Source organism: Prunus persica, chromosome G1, assembly GCF_000346465.2.
Source record: "Prunus persica cultivar Lovell chromosome G1, Prunus_persica_NCBIv2, whole genome shotgun sequence".
Lineage (NCBI taxonomy): Eukaryota > Viridiplantae > Streptophyta > Magnoliopsida > Rosales > Rosaceae > Prunus > Prunus persica.
In genome coordinates this window covers 12728027-12747795 of record NC_034009.1, presented here as the reverse complement: position 1 = coordinate 12747795, position 19769 = coordinate 12728027, and the positions used below count along the sequence as shown (strand labels likewise).

At 37.0% G+C, this 19769-nt stretch overlaps 3 protein-coding genes across 3 annotated transcripts; all 3 read right to left on the bottom strand.

Moving 5' to 3' along the window:
• Positions 330 to 4713, bottom strand: LOC18788487. The gene is made up of 10 exons (XM_020553995.1): positions 4224 to 4713; positions 3941 to 4090; positions 3548 to 3697; positions 3336 to 3461; positions 2983 to 3066; positions 2759 to 2809; positions 2520 to 2636; positions 2031 to 2330; positions 1307 to 1716; positions 330 to 1113 (listed from the first exon to the last, which is right to left on the bottom strand). Exons 1-10 carry the CDS (start codon positions 4711 to 4713, stop codon positions 502 to 504), a joined length of 2490 nt encoding a protein of 829 aa, XP_020409584.1. The 3' UTR covers positions 330 to 501.
• On the bottom strand, positions 5383 to 14828 carry LOC18791498 (methyltransferase-like protein 13). The gene is made up of 16 exons (XM_007221901.2): positions 14395 to 14828; positions 14198 to 14299; positions 14015 to 14081; positions 13740 to 13921; positions 13014 to 13268; positions 12115 to 12198; positions 11968 to 12015; positions 11799 to 11863; positions 11061 to 11109; positions 10351 to 10606; positions 9211 to 9332; positions 8091 to 8171; positions 7903 to 7977; positions 6899 to 7107; positions 6633 to 6783; positions 5383 to 6040 (listed from the first exon to the last, which is right to left on the bottom strand). The coding sequence occupies exons 1-16, from the start codon at positions 14743 to 14745 to the stop codon at positions 5843 to 5845; spliced, it is 2295 nt and encodes a 764-aa protein (XP_007221963.1). The 5' UTR covers positions 14746 to 14828; the 3' UTR covers positions 5383 to 5842.
• Positions 16193 to 18270, bottom strand: LOC18791795 (methyltransferase-like protein 13). Its single transcript, XM_020555013.1, has 5 exons — positions 17876 to 18270; positions 17635 to 17736; positions 17301 to 17367; positions 16785 to 16960; positions 16193 to 16582 (listed from the first exon to the last, which is right to left on the bottom strand). Exons 1-5 carry the CDS (start codon positions 18239 to 18241, stop codon positions 16493 to 16495), a joined length of 801 nt encoding a protein of 266 aa, XP_020410602.1. The 5' UTR covers positions 18242 to 18270; the 3' UTR covers positions 16193 to 16492.

Sequence of the window (19769 nt, the reverse complement as noted above, 5' to 3'; positions counted from 1 at the left end):
ACTCCATCCACTTCGCCTTAAAATCTTTAGTTGTTTCCTTCCATCGAAAAATCTCCAACCACGTCATTAACCTCAACCATTCCAAGCACTTGGAAGCACCCTCACCAAGTTGCATTGTGGAAGGTCAGAGCAGAATCATTCTGCAACCATCTTGCTTTCTGTTTCGATGCATTGTTTAGGCTCTGCTTGGTTTCATTTTCAAAGTGACTTTCTGTTGTTTATGGAATTCTAGTTTAATTTCCCGTGCTTTTGAGTTTACTCACATTTAATTTTAACCAAGTTATGATTCTGATTGAATTGAAGTTAACTTCCTTGTCACAAGGCATTATTCAAGGGTCCTTAACACTAATGTCGCACTGACAACGATCACATACAAAAAATTCCACATGATTAAACCTCACTCTCAAAGCAAAACAAAACATAACAAAGCAAATTTTAACACTCAAGATGATCACTTCAACTGCATAACCCATTAGACCTTGTTACCATAACAGATAAGAACTAGTGTGGAAAGACCTCATAGCTCCGCTGTGGTACCTTTCTGATGATGGCCCTCATGAGATCAAAGTAGAGGGGCAGCTGTGCAAGAGCGAAAAAGGTGACCGGCAAGCAAGCTGCTGCATACAATGGATATGCCACATATCTCAGTTGATGTTTGAGGACAAAGATATGCCCTGTGCAGAATGAGACTAACATGGAAGCTATTGATGCGAAGAGAGATGTTAGACCCAGCAAAAGTTTCCGAGGCAAGTCCATTGAAAAATCTCTTTCTTCGTATCTAGAAGTGAGAATTGAAAGAAAGAAGACCAGGGAAGTTACTGAGAAGCAGAGAGCAGTCAGTGATGAGATGGTGAAGGCACCGAATGCTGACTCATCTTTAAGAATTGGTTCACCTGTATTCTCATTAAGTCCACCTGGTACAGTTGCTGATGTTGCGAATGCAACCGTTGCAATGAGAGCTGCAACCACAGAGCACGACTCCGAGGTTTTAGTTAGCCATTTGCTGCCTTCTTTTATAAGATTTCGGTGTGTATTTATGAAGATCTCCTTTGGGGTCTGGCCTTTTTTGTTGTAGCGAACAAAGAAACCATGTGGCATTGAGCTTTTGACAAACTGCGCATCCAGTCAACATAACAGTAACTCTTAGAAGATTATGTTCAAACACTTCAAAACCTTGATTTCAAAGTTTAACTCGAAAAGATAAATAAAAGGCCAGTAATGGTAAAGCCAGAGGTATGTAAGCTGAAGACTAACATGAAGAGTGCAGCTGAAACTGATATAGTGTGAGATCAACAATAGTTCATACCTTATACCACTTGATTTCCCATTGCATTTGCAATGCAGCACCTGGAATAAGCCAAGGCCGGTACTGTCCACATCTAGCGGCAAGATGTAAAGCGCTGTTACCTTGGTTGTCCAACTGACGCAACAAGCTTTCTTTTAGTATCTTTCTCTTCCGCAGGAGATTGTAAACATGGGGTTGCCTGTTCTCAACTGCTAACAGTACAACATTCTTGTTATCAGAGTCCACATCCTGGATGGCCACTGGGAACTTGTCTAGGATTGTTCTTACCATTTCTGTCACTCCCATCTTCGCTGCAATTAATATTGGTGTCTGCTTTTTATCTGCTTCACAATTTCCATTCTTCTTATCTCCCAAGGGTTTGTTGTCCTTCCTCTCTTTACCGTTGTTGAGTCCAAGTTCATAATCATGTGCTGTAGGTTTTCAAAGCCATGTTTGAAGGTGAAAAACTTGTAAAAGATAACACAATATTTCATAGTTATTTTCATACTAATTACCCATCCCAGTTGCCTACAAGTAGGCTACTGTCCATCTCCAATTAAATTTCTGTTCTGTTTTTCAATACAGCACAAACATTTCGGTCAAAATAAATGACTTCAATGGTATTTAGGAATACCTGATTTCTTCCCTTTAACCTTCCCACTTTTGTTAATGTCAATGAAGCATGCAGTACACAGAAGATGAGTAACTACCAGGCCAAAATAAAAGAGAGGTGTAATTTGTTTACCTGGTTGATTCTGATCACTCTCTATCTGATACTTGTTTTGGTTTGAGGACGACAGATTTGTTTCAACATTTTTATTTCCACCTTTAGATGGTACATGATCGGCTGTTGAAGACCGGGCTTGGTCTAACAAGATAGGATTAGGAACATCACATTCTTCTTTATCTTTGTTTGGTTGATGGGGATTTTGTCCAGTATTTTGATACTTGTATAAAGAAGTATGCTGAACCAGTTCATTCATGACCTGATTAGCCCATATATGTCGCTCTTTCCTTTCTTGGATTTTCTTTATCTTCCAAATGCCTACATGTCATTCAACAAAAGAACATTAGGAGATGAGGCAACTGTCGTCCATGTGATTCAAATTTTTTCACTTAGAAGGGTTCTTGGATGGGGACGTGATGTGGTTTTAAACAAGCTTGCATGTCTAGCTAGATGATGCAAGCTGTACTAGTTATTGATCGGGGGCTATGAATTAAGTTTGGTACTGACCAATTCCCAGAATAATTAGCATGGCCTTCATCATAAGCTTGAAGAATAGAACTAGTGAGGCGTAATTGGGCGGATACGAATAATTTCTTCTCCCCTGTTCATGTGGTTGGTTTGTACCTGCAAAGAGGCAGAAAAAATAATGCTAAAGTCAAGTCTACTCAGAACAATTGAGATGCCTAAAATGTCATCAGATGATGAAATAAAAAATTTGAACAGTAATCCCCTATATTGATAGGCACCTTTTGATTCCGACTTCTTCACCGACGAAGGTAATCCTGAAATGCCTCCAGCTGCAGTAGCTCCAATCAGAAATATATCACATTTGACTTGAGTTTTAAATCCAAACAAACAGACAGGTCTTTTACATTTAGCAAAGTTAATGTTAGTCTTTGTCATGAAGGTTATTTATCTCTCTTTTTTTTCTCCTTGTTTTTTGACTTCTTTTAGTTGTAGGGAATTTTACCATCAGTTGATCTTGAACTCTTTGCATCTGACACTTCTTTTGATTGTAATCTCATTGCAGAAGAGGATGCTTCTGGACTGGCCTCTGCAATAATTGGAGTATTTAATCAACTGAATCTTTAACTTATCATCTTCAAACTTCAACAATAATGTACAAACTGTTCAACTTCATTATCAGGTTGGTTTTTCTTTCTTTCATGTTAAAAATTAATTTACTTATTTTTTTATAGGGAACGTCGCTAAGGCAAGACTCAGTGATTAATTTATCACCTGCAGAAAAAATTGTCTTCCACAAGGGAATCTGATAAGTGATATTTCAACTAAATATTTCCCGTAACAGGTTATGAGGATTACTTATCACTGAGCTGCTCCGTTGTTGGGGATTCTCTTCATCATCAGCAGCATTTTTGCCATTTTTATTTCCTCCATTAGCTCGAAGGAGTGAGCAAGGCATCCAATTCTGGTTTCCCCGTGTGTTTGCTGGAAATCAAGAAACTAAATTAGACTTGTGGTACAAAGGTTTGGGGAATAAAATACAACATATAAATTTCACAAGATTCACTTACTTAACACTTGAAAGAAACTCCTCAGAACTCGAGCGAAGTTCATGCATGTTTCATAGTTTTCTGGATATTTAGAATTGTTTTGTGCTCCTTCGTTGTGCAGACAAGCTTCGTATTTATATGATTCCTCTTTGAGCTCTTCAACAATCAAACCTGACAAAACAAAATTGAGAAGTTCTTGTTAAATCCGAGAAAAATGATGAACAAAAAAGACGGAGTAATTTCTTCTTATAATACCTAGTAAAAATGCAACATATAAATATGATGGCTACACTTTTATGTGTTCTTTAGTTATTTGTGAACATGAAACTGCAAATGCATGTGTTGAATCATCAGTTGAACATGTAGACATTTGAATTGAGTATAAAATCAAATTGGTGAGGTAGAAATTCTTACAATGGTATATAATATGACCAATCAGTCCGAGGCGACTACTGCTTTTGAATGCACTAGGCTTACTGGCCAGAATATGCAGGGGAGAGAAACCATTTTCATTCATAGAGTTAACAAGTTCCGGGTACAACCGAATAATCTGAAATGCCAAACCTAACCAAAATAAAAATAAGGAATTAAAAGTGGCATTATTTTCATTAATCTAAAATTAAGTACTAATTACGCGGGGAAATTAAAACCAAAAAAAAAAAAAAAAAGAAGAAGAAGATAGATAGCCTGCGCTTACTGAAGTATTCACCAGAGATAGCAGCATGGAGAATGGTGTCACCATTATTGTCTCTAAAGGAATGGTATTTTTCTTGGCAGTGAGAGTGAAGGCAAAGGAAAGCCTTATTGTGGCCATTAAGAGCTGCCAAGAAGAGAGGGGTCTCACCGTCGATGTTGCGAAGGGAGACAAGGCTGCGATCTTTGGTAACCATGCTTTGACACACTTGGACATAGCCAAGCCTAGCAGCTAGATGGAGAGCTGTGTTGCCTTTCTCATTTCCTATTTTCAATATGTTTAAGGCATTTTCTCCATTGGCAATGATGTTCAACAAGTCCAGTGCGGTTTCTGTTTGGCCATCTGCAATTGCTATGTGTAGAGCAGTCTCTTTTGATTTGGTTATGTTGGCCTCTCGAGCCTTGGAACAATTTCTGTAGGCCTCCACCACCTTTCCCCACTGGCCTTTCATGGCATTTTCGAACAAGCTATCTACTTCCTCATATGAAGCCATTGTTGGCCTGTGTCTCTTCTCTAGTTAGGCAGCATATATATACTGCTATATATAAAATGTAACCAAAAAAAAAAAACAAAGATAAATACCAAATCAAAATTTGCTTAAGATACTTCTTTCGTCTTCAATTTTTTGCCCTTTATTTACTTTGTCACTAGAAAGGAATAGTCAAAGGAAATACAAGAAAGCTTCACAATCTTGGAAAGTGTAGCGGATCAAGCACTGTACTGGATTACTGTTCCATCGCCATTCTGGTTAATTTAACCCATTTTTCTTCTCCCTCAAGTCATTCTTTTGTCCTATCAAATCCTCGGAGAACAAAACATGTTGACGCTGGCATCGACAAAACACACTTCTTTATTTTTCTTAATTATGCTTTAACTGCATGCTTTAAAATTAAACTGGGTAAAAAACACAAAAGTTTTTCACGATAACAACTAGCTGTCAAAGTATGTCTCAAACTTCTAGCTAGCTATTGCAAGTTGGTTTTCTAATTTCAAAAGAATAGTTTATTAATGGGAAAGTGCCAATTTAGTTATTCCTTGTCCATCACCTAAGAATCACTTTAGAATTTTGTATATTGGTATTAGTCAGTTAAGAAATTGACGTTCTTTCACAATATGGAAATTGATTGTGCCTAAGAGGGGCATAACAAAAAGTGCACGGGTATGAGTAGAGATCAAAGTTTGTATGTAAATAAACTTGAGACCACAAGAATGAAGACTATTTCTCCGAATCTGTTTTAGGACTCATTAAAACTAATCCTACATGTTACAAATCGAGTAGTTCGAGGTAAGTATAGGGCAGATTTCATTGAACCAGTCGTGTCTTCATAACCAGATTTTCTATATAGGTTTGCAACTTTCATACAGGCATACACGCCCTTCTCGGTAAGATCTTGAGGGCAAAGTAACCCAAACAAGCATTCAAATAGCTGAAGAAGAGAAACTATCCACAGATCCAGAGAGCATTCTAGCAAATATGCACTTGAGCACCTTTCTGAAAAGCGGTTGTGTTGCATGTGCCCATCACTTGTATGATTGTATCTGAGAAGGTCTGTTCTCACAGATAAATAGGGCAGTACCTCTCAAAAAAGTTTTCAAAGGGACACTACTTCAATCGACCGGGGTCACTTCAATTGTCTCAACTTCTTTGTCGTATTTATAATGCTTTGGCTTATCTCTGGGTGTTCCAATTTTAACAGTTTCTCAAGTTGAAGAGCAGCTTCAGGGAAGCTATCCTCCTTGATACAAGAAGCTGAACAGAGACCAAAAATAACTTCATTGACGTCTTCTTCAAGCTGTAGGCAGAAAAGATGGCTAAACGCCTGAAGAGAGATTAAATTGCAAATCAGAACTACTGCCATATGATTTTCCATACGGGTGTGCAAGAGTACCAAGCACAATACTATGCAAACAATCTAACAGGACAGAAGGAAAAACAAAATTTACTAACAGAGCATTCCAACCAAATTTTTTTAGCAGAGAACATATGAGAATATTACACGCTGCATTAACTTGTCACACTCTAGTAGACAATTCTAAACTGATAATTGTGAAAGCAAAGTCTCGATTTTATTTTCAAATTGTATGCACATGTGTGAGTACATGTGCATTTATATATTGTTGCAATTGTGTGAATGGACTTGCCAACATGGTATTTGAATTCCAGTCACTGAAAGGTAAACAAAGTGCGCCTTAGCAACATATGACTAATGACCAAAAAAAAAAACTACTCAAGACTAACAACAGCACCCATCCTTTTTACCACCATCCTAATCCCACATACTGCACATTTTTCATTCAAGTGACTGTAAAAAGGAGATTTAAAGCATAGATGCTGTTAGACAAATATCCTGGAGATAACATATAACAGAATTTATATATGAACAATAATGAACATTAATTTCCTATTCTCACCACTTTCATCCTTGAAATAACAGAGTCTTTAATGGCTTGTGACCGTGACACCAAATTAATAATAAATAGACCTTTCTCAGAAAGTGCATCCTTTACAGTCTGAAGAAATGTCTCCTGCACAAAATCTGCTGCAGGACAGGTCATCCCAGAGCTGTGCACAAAAATAAACAAATAACTTATTAGAATATGAGGGCCCAGTCTTTAAAATCCGTATTGCTTCTTATATTGATCAATATACTTGTAAACTAGGTGCAGTCTGCATTCACCTTGAGTCTGCAGAATCTACATCAATAATAACTATGTCAACCTTCGAAGGCACCTTGCCTTCAACATGTGATTCTAAGCAGCTCCCATTGGAAGAAGGGGGCTCTGTATTGCAGTGAGCACCTTCCTTCTCTTGAACTGCAGAAATTTCATCAGCTGCAGCAGAATTTGCAACATTTCTAACAAACTGAATACCATCAGCAATGTGCACCTGATACACCAAAACAAATCTAAAATGTGATAAATATTGAATACATGACAACTTCAGGATGAGAAGGATCTCAAGGTAAGTACAATCTCATTTATAGCTTATGTTTATATCCAGGACCTTTGTTTACATCTAAGTTCCTTTTCAACGTGCACTCCAAAACAAACAAACAAAAACCACTAAATTCAGCCTCTGTTTTCATGACCAACTAAGAAAGTAAACCATTCTAGTAAATTATCAGATCAAAACTTTATATAGTTATCCTTCAACCTAACAAAGACGGGAAAGTAAAATATCATTTTTCGCAATGCCATTGTAGCCCCTAATTTAAAGGTGGCATCTTAGGGCTACAGAGTGAGAAGATATTTGCATATAACTAGAAAATGCAAGTGGAAGAAATAAAGGATTTGGTATATGAGGTTAACATGAAAATTGCAATGCCAACTGGTAGACTAAAGCACATTAACCAGACAGAGACAAGGGACAAAGGGAAAATCATACCACATCAATAGACACTGACACATAAGAACTGAGTATACTAAGACACTTTGTGCTTCTTTACTCAAGTTTTTTGGCAACTTGGAACACAGAGTTGCATGTATTCTTTTTCTTAAGAGATTAGAATTGTAGCCAAAGAAACATACTCAACTCCACTCAGCCCCACTGCAATCAAAGGGATAAATTACGTTTCTAGCTAGAGGTGCCACTAGTTTGCTATGTAGGAATGAAGAACTTGGAATTTCTGTTTACATAATTTTATAATATGAAAAGAAGCAAACATGAAGTATAGTGAACTACCTGCAAGCGATCATCTTCAACAAAATTGAAGTATTCTTTTGCAAGTTTGCGGACTACAGGATCCAACTCCACCACCTGTAAATAGAATGATTAAGTACCACATTCCACTAAATGATTTTATTAAGGAAACTCATTTTCTTTTATTTCTTTTCTTTTTTCTGGGAGATGGGGCTAAAGCCTAAAATTACCTCAGTGTGCATAAGGGGCATACATCTATTAAGGAACATAGGGAGTAAACCTGCTCCAAGACCAATTACAACTGCTTTGACCTGAGAAAGCATTAGTAGTGTGAAACAAAAGAACCATCAATGTCACAAAAGGAATGACAAGAAAATTCAAATATTTTTACATTAGTGCAGACAAATGAATAGGCAGCCATTAATAGATGAACAGAGAAATTGGACAGCTGAGCTTGGACAGGTCAATTTTTCCCACATAAAAAGTTCCCCTAAAAAATAAAGCCCAACACCGTTTATAAACATTTTTACAGTCAGAACATGATTGATATTTTTTATTCAGGCCAACTACAAACACAATAAGAAGAACAACAACAACAAAAAGAAATCCCCTAAACAGATTAGACAAGAATTCTAAAAGAGAAGCAAAAGATCTAACTGCCCCACATAAACATCACTTCTTCCTAATTGTAAAAAAAAAAAAAAAAAAAATCAATTACAGGGTCCAAATAGAAGCCAAAACTGCACAATTGCAAACGGGTAACCTCTTGTTCTAACGCCTAGGAAGACGTCACACAAGAAGAAATAGCACTTTCTTGGAGCAACCCACTCCACATAAAAAACAAGCAATTGTCAACTCACAAATGAGATGAACAGTGTAAAATAATATTCTAAGCCAATCTACCCTAAACATTAACTGTGCACACCAACTAGGAGAAAAGGAATATAGGACCTCCTTTTGATTCATTTTACCACAAGCCACCAGTGAGAATTTGAACTTAAATAGGTACAACAATCCTAAAAATAATATTATAAGAAACAAAAACAGGATCATGTGGCATGACTAGACTAACTCTTTTGGCAGACCGCATGGAACATACAGAAGTATTCGTAATCCGAGACAACAAACTAGCAAACTCTATGAGTTCTCCCCTATTATTTAGATTTCTTCTAAATGTTTAATTCTTAGAAGTAAGAAAGAGCTAAGGAGGAAACTACAATTGAAACTAAAAGTTTAGTTCTTGTTTCATTTTATCCAAATTTGGAGCATAAAGCTACTAGAAGCTGATCCATTCCTTTTACCACCAAGCAAGGCCTTGGCTGAATGCTAGTCGGAATTTATAGTGCTTACCGATTTTTGATTTGACGCCATGCTTTCCAAATATGATGAAATCAACATTAGGCCAGAAAGAATCCCTGTATGATAAGAACTAGCCAAATACCCATGATAGACCTTCAGCTGGTGGCTCGTTTCTATAAAATAAAAAATAACACAAAAAATAAGAATCAACACGATAACACAAAGGATCAACTTAACCCAAATTTGAAACAATGATATTCTTCTACCACACTGATGGAACATGATAAAGAGTTACAAATCTACAGTGAAGTAAACAATAAAAATAGAAAATAGAAAATAGAAAATTACAAGTATATCAGGACAGTGTTTAGCACTAATATGTTCATTTAAGAATTTGTATTTGGTTTTCACAAGACCTTAAATTGTGACCATAAGTGAATAGTATTACTGTTGGGAGTGTTTAAGTTATGCCATCATAAATTCTTTTCATTCTGACCGTGACAGCATCCACCTCATCCGAGAAGCCAAAATCTGTACTGCTACGCATAAAGATACATTTACTACTCAATATCAAGCACACCAGTACACCAGGTTCAATGAAAATTTAAAGGTTCCTGAAATGCATGTATATTCACTGTGCTATATTAGTTTGAACTTTTAGTATGAACTGAAAAGGAAAATTCCAGAAGCATTTTTCAGAAGAGTTTGTTTACGCTGCATAAGTTTGATTACATCAAAGATTTCAAATATGAATACCAGGGTATTTGTGAAGGGAATTGCCTTACCACCCACTTCTCAGACTTGCCAATTTTTGCATAAATGGGATATGGGAAAAACTATTTCTTATCTTTTGAAATTTGCTTTCGCACCCAACAGTACTTTATTTCATTATACTCATGATTGCAATAAGTACTTTTTACATATATAGTTTTACCATTGTATGTATAATGGTAACAGCCACAAATTGTCAACTGCAAGTCCACGGGCTCAAATCTCAAGAGCTACAAATTTATTTTAACAGAAATTGAAAAAAAAATTAGAGAAGGTGGAGATGTTTTGATCTACAGAGATTTTCATGTTCCGTCAATAGACAACTAACAAGACACTAAAATTATATCATGCATGGAACAAAAATATCAAGAAGGAAAGAAACACAATTTAAACTATAATGGCAAAGACAGAGATCAATACCACCACTTCTTCTCTGGATTCCTCTTCTTTTAGATTTAGAAGATGAGTTTGTCTTTTTCCTCTCAGTCTCACCAACTTTATTGTTGGAGCCTTCCTCAGACAGAAGAGCTTCAGACTGAACCAGACCCTCACTTCTTTGGAAAACAAGGCGACGAAATGTTAAATCTCTGGATGGTAGAATGCGACTGATATCACCATCAACATTTTCATAAATCACATCCTCAACTATAACTGGTCCAGTTATTGTAGATGTGACCTGCATATGCATGCAAGAGAGGACAGTAAAAATGCAGAGCATGTTTTCATTTACTTCAGAGTCCAAAGCTACAACATATACATGAATAGCTAGCTTGCTATCTGGGGAACAGTCACCACCCCTAAGCCTAAAGGTACTTTACAAATGACCTTGTTAGGTGTAGGTTATTGATGAGCTCGTGAAATGATTAAATGCTAATAATAACTACTGAAAATATGTCAAATTCTGTTAACCTTTACTTAGATATTAAATTTAGAAACACTTCAAATGGTATCCACATATCATTTACTCATTCCATTTGCATACAGACGTAAAAGTAATGGAATTTTCTTAATAATTTCCACAACCTCTTTCCAATTGTAAACAAGTAAAATCAATGTCCTAATAGTTCATACAAAGTACTCATACGCACAATGAAAATGCTATAACATTTAAATAGGAAAAGAAAAAGAACCTGGTGAACAATGTTTCTTTGCTTGATCCCATCACTTGCCATCATGAACCTGCAAAAGCAACCAGCCAATATAAACGTATAAGATAAATGCTTTGAGCCATACAGAGTAATTAAAAAAGTGTCATGGAATAAAAAATATATTTTCTTAAACTTTTGTATTGCAATACCACAAGAGGGCATTGAAAACATAAAAGAAATTAGTTATATTAACTTAAAAGTTGTATCAGACAAGCGACTGTCAACACTACTGGTAGACATTGAGTTCATACAGGCTTGACCAATTGTCTTCTTAGTTTTGTGCCTAAACAAAATATTCAAAACATAATTATGGCATGGGGCTAATAATGATCTTGTATAAGCATGGTACACTACGATAAAGTCAACGAACCAAATAAGTTGCATATTAATTGGCTTCATACAATTGCAAATTTTAAGCATTGCAGTTTAGAACCAAAAACTTAAGTACTTATGCAGTTGTAACCCATATATATATATAATAATCTAAGAAATTTTGTCCAACTGGAAATGAGTTTTGTATCATTAATTCTTGGAAAACATCAAGGAACCAAGAAAGTTCCATAACGTGCTTCAAAGTATAGTATTAGCACCCTTAGACTTTTGCCTTACGCCCATTGCTTCAAAAACTAATTTGGACGGTATTGATTGATAGACATGCAGAGGACAAAATCACAACAGGATGTGCTGGAGTACAAAATGAAAAGTGATGCAAGTACATACGGAATCTGAGCACCATTGTCATCTTTCCCAGGTGCCAATTGTTTAACCAAGGGGGATAAATCCTTCTGAAGAGAAGACCAAGAAAAGATAGTAAATAACCAAAATTAATAGGGTTAAATTGTCATAACTGAGAATGCCTCATAAAATGACTAGGACAAAGAAACATTACCTGAATATCATCCATGCTGGCACTAACATGGCTGGCATCTAATAATACCTTAATTTAGCACATACGATTTCATTTAGGATACCAACAAAAAGAATAACCCCTGAAAATAAGGATCACAGAGATCTTAAGATTGTAATTGAAAGGTACCATTACTAGACGAGCTGCCTTCGAGCTTTCTACTACCATCCATTGTCCTTCTTCTGAGGAGAAGAGCCATTCATGAGCCCGAGTCTGAAATCAAAAATTTATTTACTTATTATAACAAGAACTAATGGACAAGTTAGGAATACAGAGAAAATAGTCGATGACTGATGCATCAGGAAAAATACAATCATAAAATGTTATGATTTTCTCATACATTTGAGCCCTCCATGCATATAACTAAAAAACCAAGGGAGCAGAAGAAATAAAGTAGGAAAATAATAATAATTTGGTTAGTTGACGGATTCTCTTTTTTTTTTTTTTTTCACTTTCTTCCATAAGACAACCATGTCACCTATAAGTAAAAGCATGTTTCAACCGTAGCGCTACACATTTGCCCAAAATATGGTGAAACTCCATATAGAAATCCCAATGTACAAACAACCACATATGCACAAAATGTAATATCCTACAATATGTATAGAGAGAGAGAGAGAGAGAGAGATGTTTCCATGGAGGATATTGCTGATGTTGGCAAGATAATAGATCAAACTAGGTTGAACCTGATGTTGAATGGCAAGATGCTACAGCCAATTGAAAGCACGATGCATTTCCAGAATAAGAAGCATACAACTGTAAGCATTAGTATCAACTATGGTTTTATGAGATGAACCAATTTCATAAAAGTCAGCCAATTTCTTTTCTTCTTTTCTTTGGTAGGATATATTTTGACCAGTTATAAGAAATGCTTCAATTTTTTCAATTTCAATCAACATGGATGCAGAAGAGAGCCAAAACATAGTCAAAATAACTCTACTTTGGATCAAAATTTCCATTAGCTTTATGTGTGTGCACACTTACGGTACCATGCAGTGCATTGACCAGAAAAGTTCAATAAGACAAACCTTAGGCACAATAAAAACCCCACAATGATATGCAAATGGACCAGATGATTCCTGGGCATCAAGAACTACAGCTCTGTAACTGAAACGGGAATCACCACCCAAAGTAAGCTGAAAACGATGACCTGGGCAAAGCTTAGTCAAATCCCCTCTGGCTCCAAGTTGCAATTCTTCAAGAGAGTATAATACATCCGAACCAGTGGAGTAATCTCTACGAATTTGATTCTCCTTTTCAACAGCTTCAAGAAGTCCACAAGCCTAAATCCACAACCAGTAGCTTCAGTCAATCTTTTGAGAAACTAGTTTCCCAAGGTCTACATAACCGAGCTTACATCATACAAGAAAGGTTGTAAAAAGTATGCACTAATAATATTGCAGAGACACAAACCAACAGCCTACTACTACTAACACCGATAGAGTCCACAACCTAACCACATGCATAGCGCAGTAGGTGTGGGGTTTTATCACAAAAGACTTCAGTGTTCTTAGTAATGGAACCACTCAAATATATATTGCACATTATTTTTTCAATTTCCCTATGTGGTTTTTTTACGTTCTTCAACATGCACTTCCTACTTGGCTGAAAGGCTAAACACTAAACACTATTCCTCCACAACTAGTTATTCAATTGTAACCTTTTATTGTGTAAGAACTCTAAGTAAATAAAAAATATTATTGCTGAAAGAAGGCATTTTGCTTCAACAAAGACATGTACTCCAGATATCTCACCTGACTTCCCTTTAAAGCAAGGGAAGAATCATTGAAAGATGATGTGATCTCCTGCAACACACTGGAAACCTGTTTCTCAGCAACCACCATAAATGCTAGAAGGCTTGGCTTACTAGACGGTTTCTGAGGTATGGCATGGATACCCATTTTCCACCCAAACCGAAACTTAGAGAAAAGCAAAGCTGGAATTACAATAACCAAGATAATCAAGAGTTAATATTTTTCTTAAATGGAACTAAAGCTGAACAGCAAGCAATAGCAAGTAAAAACGGTACCAAGAACATGTGACTCTGCCAATGTAAGGCAAATAAATTTTCCCCCAGACTTCAAAACTCTTCTCACCTGAAAAATTCAAATACAATTCCACTGAACAAACAATTCCCATATTCCATTACCACCGAAACATAATTATTCACAACATGTTTTTTGAAGCAAAAAAGAAAAAAAAATAATGACACCTCTGATAAATACTGAGTCCCAAGCTTAGGGCCAAGCTCTGGCTCCATCAAAGCATCCAATCCACCTTTATCAACAACAACATCAAATGCCTCGTCCTCAAACTGTAAATTTCGTAAACACAAGACAAATTCTTTTTTTTTTTAAAAAAACATTTTATGATTGTTCAGTTAAAGAGTTAAAATTGTGGGAAGTGTACCTGCATGGCGGTCATGTCCATGACGCGCCAGCGCATATCGGGCCTATGGCGAACATTGCGGCGGAGGCAGTCGGAAATGGCGACCTTGGAGAAGTCAATGTTGGTGATGGAATTGAAACCGGCGTCGTATAGGTGCTCGGAGAGGCGGGAGCTGCCGCAGCCGGGAACGAGAATTTGGGGTTGCGGAGGGAGGTGGGAGAGCAAAGGGTTTCTGAGCTCAGACCACTCGGCGTACCACTCGAAGGCGTCGTCGGTGCCTCGGATGGTGAAGAACTTGTCCCAATTCTCTTTGCTTGTAAAGTCTCCTAGGGTTCCCAGTAACTCTGCTAGCTGCTCCTCCTTCTTCCCCATTTTGTGGCTTCTCTGCAAGTGTGTTGTCAATGCTGGGTTTATTTGGGGTTTGGCTTTGTCTTTCAGTGAATGTTGCAGTAAAATGGAGTACAAAAATGTATAAGGAACGTACATAATACGTTCTAAAATACGTATATGTATTTGTCAATTTGTATGACCGTCAAGGACAAAATACAGATATCTTATCCTAATTAAATTAAAATTCTCCCTATTTTGCTTTTATGAAGCCCACAAAACCTCGAAGTGAATCATGTACGTTGTTTTTCGTTTTATACAAGCTCACATTGCTTTTTGTTTATACAAGCGATATTTTGAGCTACAAGCTCTTTGTCGAATACATCTTTCTTATTTTTTAAAAAAATAGAAAAATTAAAAGTTATTCATTGAATTATGTTATTTGCATTTTTTTTTCAATAATATTGATAAAATATGTGAATAATACATGTATTTATCACAAAATATTCTTTAAAAAATATGTAATATTCGTGAAAAATATGTAGATACATGTATAATATTCGCATCCAAAAATATATATTTTTCATATTTTTTTGAAGTATATGTGAGGCAATAGTAATTTTCGAAGATACATATATATGTGTATAATACACAAATTTACTAACTAGTTCCAAAAGATATAAAAATGGGTTGGCTTTTCTGGGTTGAAGTGTGAGACGGTGAGATTTTTTCCTCCAATGCCTTGATCAACTGATCCAACCAAGATGGCTTATCCTCCCCAACCTGGATTGAAGGGTATTTACGACACAACATTCTATATTTTCCAATGATTTAATAGTTTATATATTTAGACGTGATGCAAGTCCGATCGAATTTGGGTTGAGAATAATTTCACACGACAAGTTCATAGGACTTTTTGTAGTAATGAATTGAGGAACAAAGTGAAAAATAAAAAAGGACGTAGAAATTAACCAAATTACTTCTTAATGAACAAGGAGCTTGCAGATTGCAACACACACACCAAACAAAAAAAAACCACCAAGGACAAAATACAGATATCTTATTCAAATTAAATTTAAATTCTCCCTATTTTTCTTTTATGAAGCCCACAAAACCTCGAAGTGAATCATGTACATAGTTTTTTGTTTTATACAAGCTCATGTTGTTTTTTTTTTTTTTTAATACAAGCGTTTTCTTTCTTTTTTGTTATAACTTATATTTTGTGATGATAACTTCACACTATATTCTGAGAATTTATCATCACACAATCGTTTGACCAGTGCATAGGGAAAGAAAACAAACCCAAAGAAAAAAATAGGACAAAAAGATGCCCATATTAGTTATAAGTCTTTATTTGAGATTTTTATGGCAAAGTTTCTTCGATCCTGCATGAACGTTAGTAAAAGCGCACGAATTCATAGTGAAGGTGCACCATTTTTGTGGCTAGTAGTTTTTCTGGCTAAATTATGAATGCAATCATAGAATTTCTATTATAAAAAAATAAAAAGTTTGATGATATATCCGTCATATTATTCTTGTAAAACGACACAAACCATGGTTCCTATAAACCGTGGTTGTGTCTTATTTTGAGATTCATAAGTACAAAAACAAACACACAAAATATAGTAAGAAAAAAACATAAACAAAAAAAAAAGATACATCATTACAAAGAGCGGAGCGGATGATAGATTGATGGTAAATCCACCTTATTCTACTGAACCATGCCAACTTATTTACTATTATACTGTTGGAATTCTGCTTGAGCCAAGTTTTTACACCTATCTGCAGGTCTTCAGGTGAGCACTGCCATATCAGAACCAGCAGTGGAGTATTCTTTACGAACTCGATTCTCGTTTTCAAGAGCTTCAAGGAGGCTACAAGTCTAAGATACAAGCCAAAAGCCTATGAGTCATATAAAATACTAGGTAGACCACATTATATATTGTACCACATCGAGTACTACTTCTCTAATAAAAGTGTTCGTGGGTCCTTTTCAAAGGACCCAATTTATTATTTTTTATTTCTTTACCCAAAATCCTAAACTACCGTTGTTTTAAAACTCATTAGTTAAATAATTAATTTACCTGATTTCCATGAGAAATTGTGAATGTTGACGTTATCTGATGCAATGCAGAAGGCGTCTCCTTTTCAGCAACCACCATAAAAGTCTGAAGATCATTTGGTTTGGTACAGTTTGGTTTCAGAGGCATGGCATAAATACCCATTTTCCAACCAAGCCGGAAGTTGGAGAAGAGCAAACCTGAAGATATATGTTTATTGTATGTAGGAACAAAAACACAACATGAATCAATCTAGTAATGTGCGTTCTGACTTTGAAGGTATACTACTTGGTTAGTATGACTATCGACTCTTTATATGTAGAAATGCTCGTCTGTTGTATTTTCTTCTTCTTTTTTTCCACAGTTTTAAATTATTATTATCACCTTGGTTAAAAAAATTCCACAAATTCCCTAATTTAGTGGTAATAATTTGAGTAATTTCATAACAAAGAAGGGATTAGTTAGAATCTATGCCGGCAACTAAAGATTGATTATCTAATGAAATTGTTCTTTGATAAAATAAAAAAGAGACTATCGTACCCAAAACATCGCAGAAACCCCATGTAAAGCAAACAAATTTTCCTCCCGATTTTAAAACTCTGTTTACCTGGAAATACAAAATTAGTACTTTATGAGAAATTAGCCTAAGTACTAAAACAGCGAGTTCTGATTAAAAAGAAAAAATCTGGCTACTTAAAATTGAGGAGTGAGGAGCTACTCAATAAAACCAATGTGGTTTTGACACTCGAAAATTCCTCTAGAATTTGAGAAGTGCCAAATTCACATTGGTCCAACAGTTTGGAGGTTGTAGAAATTAAAATATAAGGAGGGTGCGACTGTGAAACATCATGCAAATTAATCAAGTCCACGATACATCTGATAAGTATTGATTCCCCTTCTTAAGGCCAAACTCGGGCTCTATCAAGGCGTCCAATCCACCTTTGTCAACCACAACGTCAAAGCTCTCATCTTCAAACTGCAAATATAAAGTCAACATGTAGCTGTTTTTTACAATCAATATTCTAAATTACTAAAGATCGGCACATTGTCTTCATCAACCGTACTAACAATACAAAAATTTCATCAAGTTGTGAATAGGTAATTAATTTTATTACCTGCATGGTGGTCATGTCCATGACTTGCCATTTCATACCAGGGCGTTGGCACGCATTCCGTTGCAGCATATCGGACACGGCAATCTCAGAGAAGTCAATGTTCGTGATGGCCTTAAACCCAGCGTCGTAGAGGTGATCAGAGAGGTTGGAAACGCCGCAACCGGGAACGAGTATTTGCAGCGGTAGGGTTTGGGACTGGAGCTTCGAGAGGTGGGCGAGGAGTGGGCCTCTGAGGTCGGCCCACTGAGCGTACCACTCGAATTCGTTGTCACTGCCTCGAATGGTGAAGAACCTGTCCCAGTTCTCTTTCACTGTGAAGCCTTCTAGTGTTCCCAATATGTCCTCTAATTGCTCCAGCTTTGGCATTTTGCTTTTTTTAATTTCTATCTCTGTGTGTGTGTTGCATTTGAGCTTTTGGTCCCTTTTATAAGCGAAAGCGCATTTGAAAACCAAACCAGGTGTTGGTAAGATAAACAGTTGTTGCATGCATTTGCTACGTGGGGTTTTGCATGTGTATTGCCTTTACGTCATGCATACAAGTGCCCTGGTTTTGCATGATGTACTTACCATGTGTCTTGTCTAAGAAAATTGTTCAATCAATGTGGTACAGTTGTTGTTGTGCGTGTTTGAAAGCCAAACCAAATGTTGTTTATTTGTTGCATGCTGGGATTTCACCAGCTTTTGCCACCAGCACCATCAACTTTGCCACCGTGGGGTTGCATTGCACGTTGCACTTTGCATATTTATAACGGGAGTGGACTCTTTTTGTCTCTAAATTTTGGGCTTTCAACTAAAGACATACAAACCATTGGTTCTAACCCATTGGCGTTATATCCTTTGAGTTTTGTTTGTGCAAATAATCTCACGGGAGAATATTCGCTCAAGATTCTTTCATCTTCTCCGCCTCTCTTTCTCCCTACAAAACAGATCGGAGTAAAAGGACCACACCCGGGGGGTGTTGGCCAAAGGCCCTCCGATGCCTAAGTTAGGTAAGGGAATTCAAGGAAAACCGGGTGGCCAGAGCCGTGTGTGGTGGCCGGAGCCTTGTGTGAGAGAGAGAAAGAGAGGAGATGGCTAGGGTCTCTGAGAAAATAATTTATGCAGAGTTTGAGTAGGAATTTAGGCGTACCTCATCCTTGTGCGTAACCAGGTATTTATAGTGGCCTTTGGAGAGGTTGGTGGGGTTGGTGTGGTTGGTGTGGTTGGTGTAGTTGGTGTGGTTGGTGGGGTTGGTGCATTTAGGGATTATGGATGAACCGAATCCCTAATTAAATTGGGGATCAAGTAACCCCCAATTTGATTAGGTAATTCCCAATTAGGTTAGGTAACTCCTAATTAGGTCAAATAATTCCCAAATTGATTGGCCTAATTAATTGACCAAGGGTTTTGGTTTAATTAGGTTCCCACAAATGCCCCCCAGCTTCTGCATGGCGCGTGGTGGCATGTAGGAGATGTAAATTATCCGTTGGGCTGTCCAGCTGTAACTGGGCTTCCTTCGTGGACTTGGGCTCCCGCGTAGAGGAGGCTTTTTACTCGGGCTGTCCAGCTGTAACTGGGCTGGAGGTGCGCGATCTGCTGCTGGAGCAGGTGGCAGTTTGGATCATCTTTTTTGTGGCTGATCCAAATTGCTTCAATTCCTTCTTCTTTTTGTGCCACAAACTAGGATCAGTATGAGTCAAGGCGATCATGTGCGGAGCAAGGATGTGCTGGAGGTTAGCGGCAGATGGGAAGGGGAGTTTGGCAACGGTCCGCTCGTTCCTCTCACCTACTGCGATGGTAAGTCGCATCCCTCTGATCTGCTACTGTTGCCATGGAATTCTTTGCTGTGTCTGACTAACTTTCGTCTCATACTTGCAGATGATGCCATCCAAAAGAAGCTCGTTCTCGACCCGGA

Bases quoted from the DNA above. Each gene is read 5' to 3' on its own strand.
- LOC18788487 (XM_020553995.1), bottom strand. From the start codon at position 4,713: ATGGCTTCATATGAGGAAGTAGATAGCTTGTTCGAAAATGCCATGAAA. The intron at 3,698-3,940 runs GTAAGAATTTCT...TTGTTTTGTCAG, and splicing joins TGGTCATATTATATACCATT to GTTTGATTGTTGAAGAGCTC. The intron at 3,462-3,547 runs GTAAGTGAATCT...CTTGATTTCCAG, and splicing joins GAGTTTCTTTCAAGTGTTAA to CAAACACACGGGGAAACCAG.
- LOC18791498 (XM_007221901.2), bottom strand. From the start codon at position 14,745: ATGGGGAAGAAGGAGGAGCAGCTAGCAGAGTTACTGGGAACCCTAGGA. The intron at 14,082-14,197 runs GTGTCATTATTT...TGAATTTTTCAG, and splicing joins GGACTCAGTATTTATCAGAG to GTGAGAAGAGTTTTGAAGTC. The intron at 7,108-7,902 runs GTAGTTCACTAT...TTGGTGTATCAG, and splicing joins TTGAAGATGATCGCTTGCAG to GTGCACATTGCTGATGGTAT.
- LOC18791795 (XM_020555013.1), bottom strand. From the start codon at position 18,241: ATGCCAAAGCTGGAGCAATTAGAGGACATATTGGGAACACTAGAAGGC. The intron at 17,737-17,875 runs GTAATAAAATTA...TTATATTTGCAG, and splicing joins TGGACATGACCACCATGCAG to TTTGAAGATGAGAGCTTTGA. The intron at 16,961-17,300 runs GTACGATAGTCT...ATATATCTTCAG, and splicing joins GGGTTTCTGCGATGTTTTGG to GTTTGCTCTTCTCCAACTTC.